Below are 17,931 nucleotides of genomic sequence, written 5' to 3'. Positions count from 1 at the left end.
TTGTTGACTCAGATGAATGGGGGTAATAAAAATAGATCACACTGGTCTTTATTACCGTGGGGATGGTTATATATTTAGGAAAAAAAACTAGAGAATTAAGAGAAAAACTTTTATGGGACCACCGAATCTCATTTAATCATCGTTGTCATTGCCAAAAAACATCAAGTTGGTTTACATCTTTTTATCTGTATTAATTTAAGTAACATTTTGTAGTAGCATTTGATAGAGGGGAATAAAGGATATGGGGACATTTGCACACCGAAATTAGCCCAAGAGAATGTGTTAGATATAAAGCATTCCTTTTAAAAACAGCAGTGGCATATCACAGACTGTGCAGCCATCTGCTTTTGAAGCATCACTGGTACTGTCTCACAGCACTTTTGTTTTTTTTTGTTTGTTTGTTTTTTTCTTCTTCTTGCAGAACACCATGACAGGAAAGACAGCTCCTGCTGACCTCAGCAACCTTTGGCTTGATACATGTAAACAGCTGCTAATTTTAATCTTCTCCCTGCACTGACATTCCTATAATATTTGAAGAATCACAACAAGGCACGGTGGTTTTGTGCACGCGTTATTTAAGGAATTTAATTATGTTCGTTGCTGATTGAGAAAGAATATACTAAATAATAATGAAGTGCGTTACTGTTTATTTATGCACAGTTGCATAATTATACTTAGAATATCTATGAGAAATATTTGTCCTGTTATCAATATTTTACTTGTCTCTAGACACTGTTTTAACACTGCAGCAGCATTACCCCCAAAATAAACACATCTATTGCACATCAGGGACAAAATCTTTATTAGTTACAGTTTCCCGCTGTGGAACCATCACAAAGATGTGAAGTGAATAGTAACGGGTTCCACTGAATCCTTGCAGAGTGGGCGCATGCGTGCATTTGGGGGTGATATAATTAACTGTAAAGCAGCGTGTGATTAATGCGCTCCTGTATGGAAAGAGAACTCATGCCGCGTGATAAGAGAGGAATGCGCAGCAGTCCCAGGTATTATCCTGAAAAGTGAACAGCGTGCAAAGGAAAAGGGTGGAGAGGTGCGGGGGGTGGGGCGCTACAGTGAATTCCTATCATCACCATAGCAATGACCCCATTTAGCAGTACCCCCTTCTCAATGTATATAACAAATAATGCATATTGGGATGATGATTTTTATGAGTGTTACACATATATAGTCATATATTAGATACAGTAAGTAAGTCTCGAAGGTTTCAGAGGGGAATCAATCCATCATCCAAACACCAAAGTCTTCAGTATATCTCTCTCTTTTTTTTCGCTAGAATTGTTTAAAGCTTTAATATATTTCGGAAATAATCAAGCGCTCTTCTCTATCAATTTATAATCTCATAAAATATGAGAAACACAATAAATGCCCTGCAAAGTTGCCATGAAGCGACTGTTTCCGCTCTATTGGCGCCATCTTGTGGATACTACAACAGTTTGCTTACGTTGTGTATTTCTGGTAGCCTCCTGTATTGAATATATATTTTTAGAGATTTACAAATATAGTTTTAAAAATGGATATTGTTGAAATTGATTTGCTACATCCTTGGTTTCTTCCTATAAAAAGAAATTTCATTATTTTTCCTTTCCACTGTCGCCAAGTGCTGCTCCGAGGGGACCATTCGATGAGGTTTTCTCTTTAACATTGTAAGTTTTTAGTGTTTGCCTTACATCATAAAGCATATTGAGGTGACTGCTATTGCTGGGGGGGGGTTTCTAGTTTTTTTTATATGGATCCAGCCGAGTGCCGCCTTTTGGTGGCAGTATTGTAGATAAGCAGCATGACCGCTACAATAAAGAAAACAAAGAAGAAGAAGGAAAAGGAGGCGTTGAGCGTTAAATTGAAAACAGAAATGGCGGGGCTTAACAGCTGCTGTTAGCACCGCAACTGTGAAAATGTAACGACCGGCCAGCTGTTTAAGGTGCTCAAGGTTGGGCTGAAGATTTTCTGAACCTAAATCAGAGGTCAATACGAGAAAAAAAAAAAGTATGTAGCCTTTAGTAACGAGTGTTAAATTTGTATTTAGCGATTCCGTTAGCCAGAAGCCAGTGAAGGGTTTTGTTTTTTTGTTTATGTCAACACGCTGTTGTGTTTCTGCTGACATTTTAATACGCAGTTTGCTCTGTGACAACCTTAACTGCCCGTCAAACTCCCAACTATTACTTTAATTAGTCTCTAACAGCTGGCCACAGGCGAAAAACCCGTGACATCTATCGACTGACCACACAGCTGGATGACCTCAAGCGGTGGCAATAACAATGCCCGCAAACGGGAAAGTCATTCCCCACACGCCGCTGGCCGTGGACTTCTGGCATGTGCGGAAGTGTCCGGGTACCCGGCTGTTTTTCCTGTCCCACATGCACAGCGACCACACGACAGGTTTGACGTCCACGTGGAGCAATCGCCCCATCTACTGCTCACCTACAACCGCCACTTTGTTGAAACTCAAGCTGCAGGTAAGGGAGGGTGTAGTCATTAAAAATAAAGAAACAAATGCATGTTTGAGTGTAGAAGCAGTGCTGCACGGGATCTAAAACCTTTAATTATTGAATTAGAGCTCATTAGAGCTATTGGCTACACCTGGGCTCGCACAGCACAGGTATAATTAATGATTATCCAACTACATAATTTTTACTATAGCCAAGAAGCTGGAGTTTTGGAACAGAAAGAACAGTAACAAATGTGTTTGGCTACTGTAGAGCCCGACACAGAAGCAGCAGGTAAAATGGCAGATGTTCTGTACCAAGGACACTTTGACAGATGAAGTGTCAAACCCTCAACCCTGCAGTGGACAGCTATAGTATGCACACTTATAGAAAACATTAAGTGAGCGGCAGTTCTCTGGGCAAAAATGTCTTGCTGATGTCAGAGGAGACTGGCCAAGCTGTTTCACACTCATAGGAGGCAACAGTAACTCACATAAACATTCAATACTGCCAGGTTATAAACACAAGCATCTCTGATCTGAGTGCACAACATGTCAACCCTATACAAAATATACAATAACAGTGGTGTGTTATTTCTATAGTTTCCAAACTTTGATCTTTTATCAACCTTAAACGTGTTTCAGACTAAACCTGACCGTGATCTGGAGTAGTAGATATTCTGTTGCACCAAAGTCTTTTATAAGGTTTTGATGTTTTTTGGTTTTCCTCTGAATGTTTCCATGTCTGCTTAGGTGAAAGAACAGTGGATCCATCCTTTAGAAGTGGGTGAGCCATACCTACTCCCACTGGATGATATTGGCAAGGAGAGGCTCACGGTCACACTGATAGATGCCAACCACTGTCCAGGGGCTGTCATGTTTCTATTCGAAGGCTACTTTGGCTCCATTCTATACACTGGTCTGTTTCTCTGAAGCTTCTCAGACATTGAAAAATGCAATTTCTCAAGTTGTGTCCTGTTGGATTTAATTTCTCAAGTTTTTGGTATCACGTAAATTAACATTCCGCGCCGATTTATTTCAGGCGACTTTAGATACACTCCTTCAATGCTGCGTGAGCCATGCTTACGGACCTACGCCACTATAGATGTGCTGTACCTGGACAACACTAACTGTGACCCTAACCGTACCCTGCCATCAAGACAGCGAGCCACTCAACAGATTAAGGAGATTATTCGCAGCCACCCCAGCCACAATGTTATCATAGGTCAGTTTAAACAGCTTGCTGCAGCCCTGTCAGTTACTGTATTGTGACTGTGCATAAATGGCTTTTTTTGTATTTTTTTTATTGGGTGTATATGCTGCCAAAGATTAATAGGAGTTAGTGCTGTCAGCGTTAATCTTGTTAATACAACGTTAACACCACAACCGCATTAACGCGGCAAATCCCCGTTAGAGAGTTAACATGGATCGGCCCTGGCGAGGGCTGCACGGCATCAACGCACGTGCAGCCCTCGCCAGGGCCGATCCATGTTAACTCTCTAACGGGGATTTGCCGCGTTAATACGGTTGTGGTGTTAACGTCGTATTAACGCTGACAGCACTAATAGGAACCTTAGCCTCACCACCACCATTAGGGGACAAAAGCTGATGTTACATACACAGGAGTCGCATTGCACTCTTTGCCAAAGGGTGTGTCTGACAACAGTACATGTAAAATTAACAAAAACAGCAATATCAGTATCAATGTTGGGATTGAAAAGAAGGATTTTTTTAAATTTGTTTTTTTGTAGCTGTGCGATATTTTGAACACAAAGCTCTTCCTCAGATTTCTGATAAACACATTGTCTCACTTTCAAAGCTATTAATTCACATCCTCAGCTTAGAAGGTGATGATTTGTCATTCTTGTGTTCACAGCTTGTTCCTGCTGATTCTCAGTAGCTAAAAAAAGGTCAGTTATTGCAGGTCTAAAGTTTTCTTGTTGCTTTATTCCGTCTTGCAGGCCTTTATTCCTTAGGTAAAGAGTCCCTGCTATTGGAGCTGGCGATGGAATTTAAAACCTGGATTGAGGTGAGCTTTGAGAGAATGGAGACCCTTAAAGCTCTGGAGCTGCCTGATGTCTTCACTACTGAGCCAGGGGCCGGCCGTATCAGAGCTGTGGACCAGTCAGAGATTTGTGCCTCTGCTTTGCACCAGTGGAACAAAGAACAACCAACTTTGGCCATCTTGCCCACCAGCAGGCCGCTGATCTCTTTCCACCCTTATGTCCATGTAGTACCCTATTCAGATCACTCCTCCTACCAAGAGCTGGAGGATTTTGTCTCAGCACTTAAACCTACCTGCCTTATACCCATTGTAGGAAAATGTGTACCTGGAAGTCTTTCTGCCTTACTCCCTCACAAAAAACGCCATGAAATCCTGGTACCAGAGTCAGTCCGACACTACATGTCGAGAGAGCCAGAGAGGCAACTCTGCTCATCAGCAAACACTAGCCTTCGCCGCAAACACTTCCATCCTCTTGTTCCTAAAGGAGTGGTATTTGAGTCTCCTGTAAGGGGATCTGGGAAGTCATGTGAAGAAGCCTGGGAGGCAGAGTGTGTGGAGCAGGATGGATCTGGGGAAGAGACAGAAACAGAAAGTAGTGAAAAGGACTCTGACTGTATTCTCCTGGACCTGAGCAAAGAGCTCACCCCCAGCAGAAATGGAAGAGGGGCTGGAGATGTGTGGAACCTCAACATCGTCCAGACAGTCACAGAAGAAAGAGCGAGGGAAGGGTCAACGCCACTGAGCGAAATCGCACCGAGCCGCTTCTCTCCAGTGGAGATTCTGGCAAACACCAATGCCTGCTTGAAGCCCAGTGTGACCACAACGTTGTCTTTAGAAACAAGTGCCAAAATAATCAATAACCAGCACAGTGAGTGTGAGAACAATCACACATTGCCAATTGAGAATACCATGAGTCAGCACTGCGGGATTGATCAGAACGACAGCGTGACATTATTTCAGAACAGCCCTGATAATGATTCCTGTGCTTCATCCAGCCCACTGGCTTTGCTGAACTATGCGTATATAGAGGAGCTTGAAAACAGACTTTTAAAGAACCTCCCCTTCTCAGAGGAGGACTTTAAGAGCTGCGGCCTCCTGCAGAAAGGTTTTGTGCAGCAGTTTACCCCTTCACCTTTACAGTATTCAAAAGACAATGACCTCTCAGACTGATTTTTGTTTGTGGTGATTTTGAGGTTGAAGTTTTTGCCTTCTTTTAGAGGCCTTTTTGTGTTTTTGTGTCGTCATAAGCACTTTAAAGCAGTTATCCTACTTGTTCCTGCGCTTTAATTCCTTGTGCTATTTCTATTTTTTATTTTTTTGTTGTTGGTGTGGCCTGGACGTTATTGGTTATTGAGCAGGAACAGTTAAGTGATGGTTTTTGTTTTTTGTTTCTTTAAGCTTTTCCCTCACGTTTGCATTTTTCTGTGTAAGATCGACAGAAAATAATTATTTCTCATTTGGAAGACGTTTTATCCGTTTGTTGGTCGGGATATGTTGGTCGGGGAAAACTAATCAGTGACTTTTTGTATGGACAAAGCTGAGGCACATTCTCAGTATTATGTGTTGGTCGTTTTCACACTTTGGGTGTACATGCTTCAGCTATACCAAACTATGGGGATACGTGTTAAGAAATCGCACTGCACCATGGGCCATTTTTGAGAATAGTGATGATTCTCAGTTTCTCTGTAAACACCACTGTTTATAATTTAGTTTCACTCCTGTGTCCTTGTTTGTATATTAAGATATCAGCCACATGTTATTGCTTACTGAGCACTTTTTGTTCCTTTTTAGTTTAAACAATAATTAAACTAAACAATTTAGTTTACCGTAATTATTGCTCGTGGATACCACTGATGCTGCGTGATGCAACTTAACATCCATGTGAATAAACATTTTTTCTAAATGTGAACATGTGTTAGTTACTGTTTTGTATTTTTTAATGTTTTTGGTAGCACAACCAAATCTTTATTCAATCTGTACAGTTTGTGGATTTTGCTGGGAAAATTAGTTTTAAGTCTCAGGATTAGAATTACATGTGAGAGAATTTGGTACCAGATTCATTTTTTTATTTAAGCTTCTGTTTTATGTTTAATTTAATGTCCTATCAGGTGACATAAGGAGTCCATTTTCACCCCAACACTTTAGAAAATGATCAACTCAATTAACAAAGCAAGTTAGCAGCGCTATTTGCAACAATAAACAAGCTGTGTACGTTACAGTCACCTCCTGTGACCGTTTAACAGCCCACTCTGACAGTGAAGCAACCTTTAAGAGAACAGAAATGATGAATCTCTTGAGCTTAAATAGTAAATATAATGTGGTTTGTGTTTTAGGCAGAAACTTTGAACCATAAAGGCTTAAAAGGTTTTCTCTGGTTCAGAATTTGGCTGTACCGTGCACCATGTGTTTTCTGAACATAAGTTGCAATGTTAAAGGTCAAATCTGATTCTGATCAATCAGCCTGCCTGAGTGATAAGCGAACAGTAACATTTTAGCAATACAAAAGCTGTGAAAAAGCAACACAAGGTTCAGTAAAATGTCATCTTTGTGGACCAAAATGTCCTGCCAGAATAATGAGTTTAATAAATTCCAAATCCCTGGATCTCTCCAGCTGATCCAGGAGAGGACAACCGCTGCCTAAGCAAAAACCCTTAGTGATCCCTCATGTGACAGGAGTATCGGGACAGATGAGGTGCATTTTTTCTAAACACAGCGTCTCCATAGTTTTTAAACCCTAAAACACTCTGCGCCAAAAGCTGGTCCACCCCAAAGATCGGGTCCCCTGACGCAAACGAAGCAATGTAGCGTACGCTGTTAAGTGCCAGGAGGATTTCCATTTCCTCTGGCGAAGCGGATGGCACAACACAGAAGAGCTAACTTGTCAGTGATTGTTTGATCAGTGGTCATGGCAATTTGCATACTAATGATGGAAGAACTGACCTCACAGCTCACTGTTCATTCAGTGGGCTAGTTTGTCATTATGCAATGAACAGTTTATACGGCACCTGCAGTGCGCTGAGACTGAAGAAGTCACTTGCATGGGTGACGAAACATTTCTCCCACTGAAAACACTACATCCACATGAACAGAATCAACCTTTGGGGCTCATGCAAAAAAAAAAAAACATGTATTAAAACCACATGTTTGATAAAGGAAAGCATTTATCTTTAGAGAGATTGTTTTCTTGTGAAATAAAGTCAAAGGAACTCCAGTTATGGATGTAATTACATCGGAAGAAAAACGAATTTATTTGATTTTTTTGTGAATGTCATAATTTCCTCCTCACTTAATTTTTGCTAATAAAGCCACAAAATAATACTAATAAAATATTTACACAAGATGTATTTCTGTTGATTCAACATAATTTTTGTCATCTGTTGTCATACAGATCTGTTTTCTAACATAAATCTATTTGTTAATATCAAAATATTTAAAGTTGTTATTCACTGAGCACATGTTAATTTGCACTTTTTAAGATAACTCACTACACAAACTGTAGCACAAAGATTTTCAGCATTATGTGTAAATGTAGGCTAAATATTCCCCAGCTGTTTCTTGCTGCAGTGCTCTTATTCTTCCCTAAGATGGCAGTAGTTTGTTAAAAAAAAAAAAACAGCTGTTTTTACTTTGTCTTGCCTGTCATTTAAATGTGGTATGAAGGTTTTTTTAATTTATATATTAAAATGAATAGAATTGTGTTTTTGAACAAAATCCCAATTTTCACTCTCTGTTTTATATTAATGAGCATTAAGTTTGATAGTCACAAAAAATATTTGACTGCAGTTGGCATTCAGACCATTTCTCTAAAAAATACCAGATTCCTGCAGCGCTCTTATTGTGAAAGCCAAATCTTGACTAGTTTCAGTCCTTTCCATGTTCATACATAAAAGCTTGCACACTGCACTGACTGCAGAGAAGGACTAGATGTCCTTCCTTTTAAGTACCAAACACAATGGTGTCTTGGAGGCCTATCTGTTTTTTTGTTGTTGTTGTTGTTTTTTTCTCTATAACACAGGGAGGGCATCGACTAAAGAAACTTCAGCTGAACCAAAATCCACTCTCCAAGAGGCTGGTTTGTGTTAAACTGAAACCACAGTAATATTTACATGACTGCATATAAAACTGCCAAAGAACACAGAAAAGGAGCAAAAACTCAAAATAAAAAGTGTGATGCAGTGTTCTTGAAACTCTGCAGCACAGCACAATGAGCAGTGCAATAGCTAAAAAAAAAAGTGCATCCTATCCAGCTATATCAACATTTCTTTTTTCTTGTTGTTGTTGGCTGTGACACTAACACGTCCCATTAGGCTGGACTTTGAAAAAAAAGTGCCTTGTGAAATGTTGTCTCTGTGTGAAGTTCAGAAATCTCTGAGGTGTCACACTGCGACATCGTAAAGTCACCATCAGCGGGTTGTCAGGCTGGCATGAGCAGCCAACAGGAGTCTCCTCATGTGCTCAAAAAGGATGAATGACCAGCTCCTGCATGGTGTTTAGCAGCATGTGTGGAGGAGGGAGGGCCGCTCGGGCCTTACTGTGTGCAGACAGATGTTTATTACGACCACTAGCTGATTGTGCACATCCTTTATTTAAGTAAAAGTATTAATATAGCAGTATAAAAATTCTCTCCACTTGGATTACTATCATATTTAAAGGTCCTGTACTCCCCAAAAAGCTAAATTTGCATGTCTTTCCTCTAAATGTTTACATTGTTTTGCAGTAAGTTTCCCTGTTTTGGTGACATCATCTGCAGAAATGTTTGTAACCTAGTCACAAGGGGTCACAAAACAGTGCCCTCTCTTCAATGCAATGAACTAGATGCCATTTGCTCAAAGAACCAAAAAGTTACAATTTTTAACAATAATTTAAAAGAAAAAAAAGTCATCTTGTGAATCTTTTCAGGTATGAAAATGCACCACATGCAGTTAACTAACATTACAGCTCAGCCAAGTGGGATGCCATTGACGTTTGCCTCCTGTCAATCTGTCAAAGTTTTGTTTCCTCCTAAAGTGATAAGGGCGGACAGCGTACTTTCCTGCATGAAGCTGCTCACAACCATGTTGGTGGATGTATTTGTTTTAATAACCAAATGGATTTTTGGAAACTCACATCAAAATAATCTAGATGGGAAAACAGCACTGCGGGGCAGAGGAAAACATATAAATTTAACTTGGTGTTGCGCTGCCAATTTAATACTATTTTTTTAAAGCCCAGACTCTACATATTTCCCACAGAATTTTGCATTTAATCATTTTCTTTGACAAAAAATATTTCTCCAGTTACTACCGCACCTCTAACCAGTGGCTTGCTGTGTTAAAAGGCACCGTGTGTTCCTCCTATACTGGTGTAAAATCTGTTTATGTAAAACCTGACATTTTTCACTTTAGTGTAGTATCTTTTGTTTGGTTTCAAATTCAGTGTGGCAACGTGTTAAGAAAGAAGAACAAAGATTGCAGCTATTCAAATGCTAACACTCTGGGCTGTTCTGCATCATTGGGTTATCATAATTGTTTTCAACACGGCAACTAATCTGGTTATTTTTTTTACATACGATAATCTCCTGGTTGATTTCAAAATAAACTGATTTGTTAGTTTAAAAAATCAGAATTATATGTCAAAATCAAAATAATCATTTAAATTTTTAATGTCTTCATGTCACAGTACTCACATCAGTTTAATTTAATAAAGAGGTATAATAATTATTTTCTGTCGAGGTATATGATCAACCTTAAATTCATAGTGTGGGACAGCAGTTAAGTAAATGTACACAGAGCTCACCATCAGTGCTGGCTACACCGCTGACAGAGGAGGAACACAGCACCAGTGAATGAGTTGCTCCATTTTCTGTGGATAACCAGGATGCAACCTGCCCCGTGGGGACTCCCAGAAATTCAGAGAGAAACACATTGTTTTGTCGAGCTCTTATAGTGCCTTGGCTTGTAGCCATTTGCAGTCTTTCATGGCAGTAAGGGGGGCAGAGTTGTGTCCTCCTAAGATTGGTTGAAATGCAATCAGGACAAGACAACACAAGATGCTCAATTTGCATTAAGATTTCTGCATATTTAACGTGAACCTGTTTTTCTCTCACTTGCAGCACCAATGCTATTTTAAGACTGTGCACTGGTATTATCAAAATAGAAAAAAACATGTTCGTGACTAAAATCCTGACAATAATTTGGGCCAGGGAGAAGAAGGGAGCAGGGTTTTTTGTCTTTATTTTTTAACTTTTTTTTACACTGTGAATCTGAACCTCTGGCAGTGAGGCCAGGAAATGAAAGGAAATGGAGTGTCACGTACCCCCACAAACATCGCAGCAGGGCATTAGAGCTAAAGTAATGGATTCCTCACACACACCATTACTTCAAAGTGGAAAGCATGAAGACACTGCCACCTGCAAGGCCAAGCTCTCTTACCACAAGTAAAATAGAATGACATGGCCTCTACAATTCACTCAGCCCCACCTTCAAATCAATGATTTTACTAAGAGTAATAATCTGATTAGCACCGTCTCTGGTTAGTTCATAGTCTCTATAGTCTCTTTTACATACAGAAATAATTGCTGATCCAGGTCATTCACCCAGAATCACAATGTGGCTTTGAGTATTTAACATTTCTCCGTGTGCTGAAAAGAAGAATGATCCAGCTGTGTAATTTATAGCTCAGCTCAAGCAAGCGCTCTTTGTACATTCTTCAACTCTTACTAGGCACTAAAATCCACTTACCCTCAGGACCCACAAATAAAAAAAAGTTAATGTACATGACGGCTAGTACACCCAACTTTGGTTTTTAAGTATCAAAGCACTAAATCACAGGAATCACAGACTGTTGCCTGCAGACTCTCTGCTGCAGTTGTAGAGGGAAATCTTTGAACAAGACAGGAGTGTTAACATTGTTTTGTTGTGTGTGTGTGTGGGGGGGGGGGGGGGGGGGCTTCCAGGTTCACCAAAGCTTCTGAGCTTTACTGGGATCTTTGCCAACAGGTAATCCAGCTGTTTTTAATGCTTCTGAAGTGGTGCAGGAGAGATCCAGTTTTGACTGCCAGCCCTAGATTGCAGCTGTCGTTTCAAAGATTTGCCTGATGTTCTCCTTTAGACCTCTCAGTTGACATCTAGCACCTCTTCTTCCACCTGTTGTGGATCTTATTTATTGCTTGTTATTAAATATGCGTGGATCTTGTGAAATTTTCCATTTAGCCTAACTAGCTGAACTGCATATTCAATCATTTCTCAATTTTAGGCAGGTTATTCATTACTTTCAGCTGATTTTTGTTGTTGTTTTGTTTTTTATGTCTGCTCACTAAATAGTACTCACACACTGTGGATATATTTTTGGCATCTGCAGAAATAACTCTGGTTGCAAATCACAGTCTTAGACAACCTCATTATGTATGTGGCTGCTTTTCAGCACCACGGACAGCACCCAGTGGAATCCAGCCCTCTCAGTCTTCCCCGAATAGAAAATGAACCTTAAATTTTTATAATCGGAGGCAGTTTTTTTCCTTATCTTGTTTTTATGGAAGTAAAAAATATTGCTAATATGAAAATGAGTGCGTTTTCCACAAAACTGGGTTTTGGTGGGTTTAAAGAAGCGTTCATCCATGATGCAGAGAGAGCCCTCTTCCCCACTCAAGCATTACAACTTGACTGCTCATGTCTGAAGCAGAGGAGAGAAAAGTAAAACCAAACCTATCAGCTTGACAGACCGCTTGACTTGACACAGGACTTTCCTCCAGGCAAAACCACTGAGCAACAGGATGGCCTTTTAACTGACTCCGCAGGAAAAAAAAATTTTGCCCTTATTTCATTTCCACTTTAATGTCTCAAATGCTGAATCTGTCAGTTTTCCGGAGCTCTTCAAAGACTCGGAGCTCAGCATAGGTGACATCAGAAGAGTACTGCAAGTCTTTCAGCAGAGCAAGACAGTAAATAAGAAAGCCACTGGTTTCTGCACTTTATAGTGATTTCTCTCAGTCCCTTTTTCCCTGACTGTCGCAGAGAGTTGGAATGATGAAGCAGAGCTGTGTCACACCCACACAGCAGCAGAGGCTGTTATCTTTTCGCTCACAGTCTACTGCTATTTCTGTTGCCTGTGCCAGTGTTTCTGCATGCGGTGGTATGGCAGTGCATGTGTCTGAGCGTGTTCGGAGGGGGTGAACACACAAGGATGAGCGGGAGTAAGAGAGATGAGACTGAGCCCTGTGGTTGCAAAACATCTTTGTTGACTGGAGAGAATGGCAGAAAAGAAGGATTTGGGGAGGAGAGGTAAAAAGCTTCCAAACGCAAACAGAAATAAAGGCAATTATTTTGAGAACTGTAGTCTTACGATTCTCTTTTCCAGTCAAATGTTCATTAAAATTATGAGTTTTTCAACATTTTAAAAAGAAGCCATGCTGTGCCACTTGTGCAAAACAAAATCATTAAATATTGTTCAGGGTTATCAGCATGCGAGCTTCTGAGCGTCATCAAAAACCGCTGCACTGCAGTGCATGGACTGATTCGCTCATTGCAATATTTCACTTTAAAAGAGCCTCAATGAGACAGCCTTGGCTTTACTAAGAGAGACTTTATTCTCTTTATTTCTTTTTTTTTCTTCCAGAGAGAAGTCAGTGATCAATCTCTCTTTGTTAAAATCCCCCAGACCATAGTAGGGAGTCTCAGGCTTGCACAGGCTCTGATCCAGCTATTTGTGAATGACTCATAGGATAGTGCTTCCCTGTGGCGGGCTCTGTCTTCCTCTCCTCACTCCTACTGTACTCCCATGCTCTCTCCTGCTGTTCTGTTCTCCCTCCCCTGTGCTGTCTCTAATCTCCTTTGCTCAATATTGCAGCCCCCCCACCCTCCCTCTGTCCTTTCTTCACCTGACAGCTTTTCTATCCTTCCAGTGCTCCTCTTTAAACTCACCGCTCACCTTCCTCCCCTTGATCATCTCCTCCCCTCTATATTTTCTCTCTTCTCAGTCCCAGAGATTAGACCAGCCCCAGATCACTGTAGAGGTAACCTAAGGCGTATAGTAAATACATTTAGAGTGCACTGCAGAGAAAGCAGCAGACAAAGCAGCTGTCAGTGTGGGAATGATTATCCAAGCACTACGTGAAAACTACCACCTACTTTGATTTATTTGAAATCTCCAAAGCCTGTTACTGCATGACAGGCTGGTCAAGTCGACAACTGTGGACTTTTCAGTTTGATGCTAAACGGCACACGCAAACCAGACACTGATTCTCACTACTGAAATAATTTATAGCTGCTGAAAGCGCTCAGAAATGCAGCAGCCTTTTTATTTGGATCAGAGTGTCTTTAAATCAGACTTCTCTTGTGAGATTTATTGTATACATCAAGAGATCAGAATAGTTACACCAAAAGGGGTGTCACATGTGCCATGATATGGCTGAAAGAGAGAGTTATAAATATGAGCAGTTTTAGAGATGCATTTTTCAACCCTGGGCAATTTGCCCACAGGGCCATAAATATAATGTTGTTTGTCCGCGTCCTCGAGAACAACATATAAAACTGTGGCTGGAAATTACTTTGTCTGAGCCTCGCTTACATATTTATAAATGAATAATATATAAATGAATCAGATTTATCTATATATTATTCCTAAGACTGTTAAGGTTTATTGTTATTATTGTGCTACAGGTTTAGTTATTAATGGCTCATCACAGTTGCTGCTGGCTGATTTATCAATGAATGAGCCAGTTTAGCCTCTAATTATGGTGTGAAGTGCAGTAATGTGCAAAAGTCTTGAGTCACTCCTCATTTCTTCATATTTTGCTGGGAAACATGCACATATATGGATGGAAATACAGTATAAAAGTATTATAATGAGCTTGAAAGTCAGTGTTTGATATGACCACCTGTATTCTTCAACACAGCCAAAGTTTTCTTTTAATTTCTTTAAGCAGTCTTCAAGTTCTCCAGGCTTCTTTAAGGACAATCAGAGCTCTTCTTTGGATTTTGGCTGCCTTTTGTTCCATCAAGATGATGTTTTTCTATGTTTGTATTGCATTGACAGTGCATTTTGGATCTTTGTCATGCTGACAAATACAGCCATTGCCAAACCAGATTCTTTCCAGATGGTTTCTGTGTTCCTAATTCCCCCAGTTCAATCAATTCTGACAACATCCCCAACGTCACTGGGTAAAACGCAGCCTCAAACAGACCCAAATATCCATACATATATAATGATTTCAATTTTAAAAATTTACATTTTGTATTCTTCTCTCCATCAAACCTGTTGCTGTTGATTTTCACTCTAGTTCTTGTGTGTAATTTGGCACACACCAGGTTTTTCTCACTTCCTTAAAAAGGTCTGCTTGAACCCTTTTAAGGCTTCTTATTTTAAAATGTTTTTTGTGAACAGCACGTAAGTGAACAGTAGATGCATCAATTAAGGAACGGGATAAGGCTGCTTATCTGTTATGTGTATGTGTGCTTTTTTTAATGAATAGTAGGTGAATGTTAAGTGGATTATTAAACATTCATATGAAAATGGTCAGGTTCAAGAACTGCAATGAAAATGAGTAAAATGACTGAGAGCGCAGTCCTACGACAAAATCACATTATTATGTCAAACTCCTTGGAAATAAAATATAAAGGAATGTCGGGTTGCCCGAGCCTTTTTCTCTAGGTTAGGCAGTTGTCACTTTAGTGTACAGGCAGTTAAACTGCACAGGCGCTAGTTTTATTAGTTGTAGACTGGGTTATTTATCTTCTCAGTCTTTGTATTTTGTGCTGCCATATAGAATCAAATAAAATCAGCAAAATACCCCTGACAGTTTCAATTTCGAGTTGTTTTTGTCTGTAATGGAAATGCATTTTTATGAGGAACAGGCTGTTCCAGCATGAAGCAAACAGTAAATAAGGCTCCCTCTGCAAGGGTATAATGATATTCAGTACACCGGACTCCCCCCTGAGAAGGCAGTACTATCATTCTGTGGGCACTCAGCTCATCTGCATTTTGTATTTGTTGAATGCTCATGGTGTTTTTTCACATTTTCACAATGCCTCAAGGTTAAATCGCCACTGTGTTCGTTAGTTTAACTCTAAAACAAACAGGTAATGCAAATATGAAATTGTTCTCTTTCTTTACAGTAAATTTGATGCAATAATTAAGATTATCAATCACATTTATTTTGTGAGTCGACGGCTATCTCAGCTGACAAGTCTCCAATACATTATCTCATATAGGTGGTAATGGGAAACCACCCACTGTTCCACTCTCGCTTCATTACAGTGCTCTGAAATTACGAAATTGTGTTCTATTGTATTTTTATCTGTATTTACTGTACAGCACTTTGGTCAGCCTTGGTTGTTTTTAAATGTGCTCTATAAATAAACTTGACTTGACTTGACTTGACTCTGAAAATGCACTTTCTTTTATAATATCATTCCTTATCGGAAGCCTAATGATGATTTATAGCCGATAGGAGAAAGTCTAGAGAATTGTGGCGGTGAGTGGGTTTGTGCTGTTGAGCGAGACCTGAGTTGTCGCCCCGAGGTGAGAGCAGTTCATTTTGAATAGCAGAGCAGAAAGCTTACAAAGAGGTGTGCAGTTAGTGGGAGAAATGATTCGGAGTCCGAATCTGAAAAGAAATGTGTTTGCAGCTGACCTGAGCTCTACGCATTGATGGATGTCGTTCCACCCACCACTGCCAGACATGAAGGCAGCTCACCTTGCTACCAGAGAGAGGCTGTTTTAATTGGGAAAAGCTGGCAGTTCTGTGATGACATAGTATGAAGACATCTGGTTCTGGTTGGTTTCCAGGTCAATGCTGAAGCTGCAGTCCACCCTGATCTCTTATTAGAGTGGGTAAAGCATCTGCACACCTCTCTCCTCACCCTGATGAGCAAATTAAAAACAGTCTGAGCAGTATTACCTCTTGACCACACTGAGCTCTGACCTCATTATGCACCCAGAGTTAATTTGTTTATGTCGGAAATGAAAAGCTGTCATTTCTTAATATAAAAGGGGAAACTTTTAGTATTTATTTTGGCTCAGTTTTATATTTTCAGCAGTGAATATGTTGACTTTTTTTTTTTTACTGTGCCAACTTCATCATTTGACAATGTATTACAGATCTGTCCAAGACTGATGAACACATATTAACAAACTAAAGAGCCAACAAACTAAATAGATGTTACCAATATTTAATTTAGCCGTGTTAAAGAAATAGTTCCACTCCGTATCAAGTACAGCTGGCAGTAACAGTAGGAAGGGTCTCTCATTCCCAGTTCATAATATATGGATCCTTGTCAACGACCCCTTGACCTTACATGCCAACACATTGGCATCTAAGCCAAACGATCTCTTTCTAAACCTAAGCATTGGCTTTCACTGGCACTAAAAGAAAACCAGTAATCACAGCAGCATTTGTGGGGGGCAGCACTAGTTCTGAGGACAAGTGTACAGAAGATCCATAGTTTCTTAGCTTGTTCTGAATTTCTTCACATCTTTTCCCTATTTCACTTGATCACTTCTCATTTAAGGACAGAAAGCCTTTTGACCACATAGTTTTAGTTTGTTGTCCTCCACTTATTCATATAGATTATATGTTTATACAGCTATGGCTGGAATTTAGAGAAAATTCATTGTTCATTGTTCTTTCCCCACATTTTGACTGGATGTCTATTATGATGGTCAATCTTTGGTTCTGAATATAAATTAAATTTTGAATGAACAAAATGAGTTAATACGTGTTTGCATTAGAGTAAAGATGTGCTGATCGCAAATGGTTTTGAGCAAACTGTCTGCTGGTAGAAAAGTAAAGAAGTAAAGTGTTCCTCTAAGTGTATTTAGTCGATGTTTAAATATCTTTTTTTCTTTGTGTGTGTGTGTGTGTGGGGGGGGGGGGGGGGTCGTGTTATCTGCCACAAATCCAGAATAGCTAATTGGCGTAAGATCTTCTGAGCAGAGCTCTCATATGAGTGCTTTTTTCATATTATACATGTAAAATGTTACATGCACTGTAAGTACGGTGTAATTCTATGTCATTAGCTGTTGATTTCCCTCTTTGCTGCTGCTGCTTGGTGGTTATTGTTCAAGCAGTAAGTGGGTGGGCAAGGGAGGTGTTGCCTCTATCTTAGGCTGGTAATTTATGACTCCAGCTGCTGTCTCCCTCTCCCCAGGTGGACAGCTTGATTCCTCAGCAGTGCATCTAATTAGGAAGAGAAAAACACATTTCTGAGGGAGGCACAGTCTATGAAAGGATGGCACTCATCCCTGATTGGACAACAGTTTCTCAAAGGAATAGATGCGTAGATACAAATTAGGGAGCCTGATAAAAATAAATAAATAAATAAGTAAATAAAATGGAGGAAAAAAACATAAATGTGAGGAAAGTGGTTTTTTGTTTCTAATCTATGATGCACACTGAAATTTCTATTTGTCTTAAAATAGCAGCAACTCGGTGCATTTAAGTACGGTCAAGACAGCCTTGTGAAATTCAAACCAAGCATCAGAATGAGGAAGAAAGGTGATCTAAGTG

General features: G+C 39.9%; 1 protein-coding gene across 1 annotated transcript; it reads left to right on the top strand.

The window, feature by feature from the left end:
• Positions 1 to 1,806: 1,806 nt before the first annotated feature.
• Positions 1,807 to 6,357, top strand: dclre1b (DNA cross-link repair 1B). Its single transcript, XM_085260707.1, has 5 exons — positions 1,807 to 2,004; positions 2,191 to 2,474; positions 3,197 to 3,362; positions 3,486 to 3,668; positions 4,405 to 6,357. Exons 2-5 carry the CDS (start codon positions 2,277 to 2,279, stop codon positions 5,616 to 5,618), a joined length of 1,761 nt encoding a protein of 586 aa, XP_085116833.1. The 5' UTR covers positions 1,807 to 2,004; positions 2,191 to 2,276; the 3' UTR covers positions 5,619 to 6,357.
• Positions 6,358 to 17,931: the final 11,574 nt, after the last annotated feature.

This window comes from Mchenga conophoros, linkage group LG20 (assembly GCF_057382185.1).
Source record: "Mchenga conophoros isolate Kocher_MC1m ecotype Shallow Benthic linkage group LG20, M_conophoros_male_GT1.1, whole genome shotgun sequence".
Classification (NCBI taxonomy): Eukaryota; Metazoa; Chordata; class Actinopteri; order Cichliformes; family Cichlidae; genus Mchenga; species Mchenga conophoros.
Note: the sequence above shows the minus strand (reverse complement) of the source record. Positions and strands in the feature narration are given on the sequence as shown.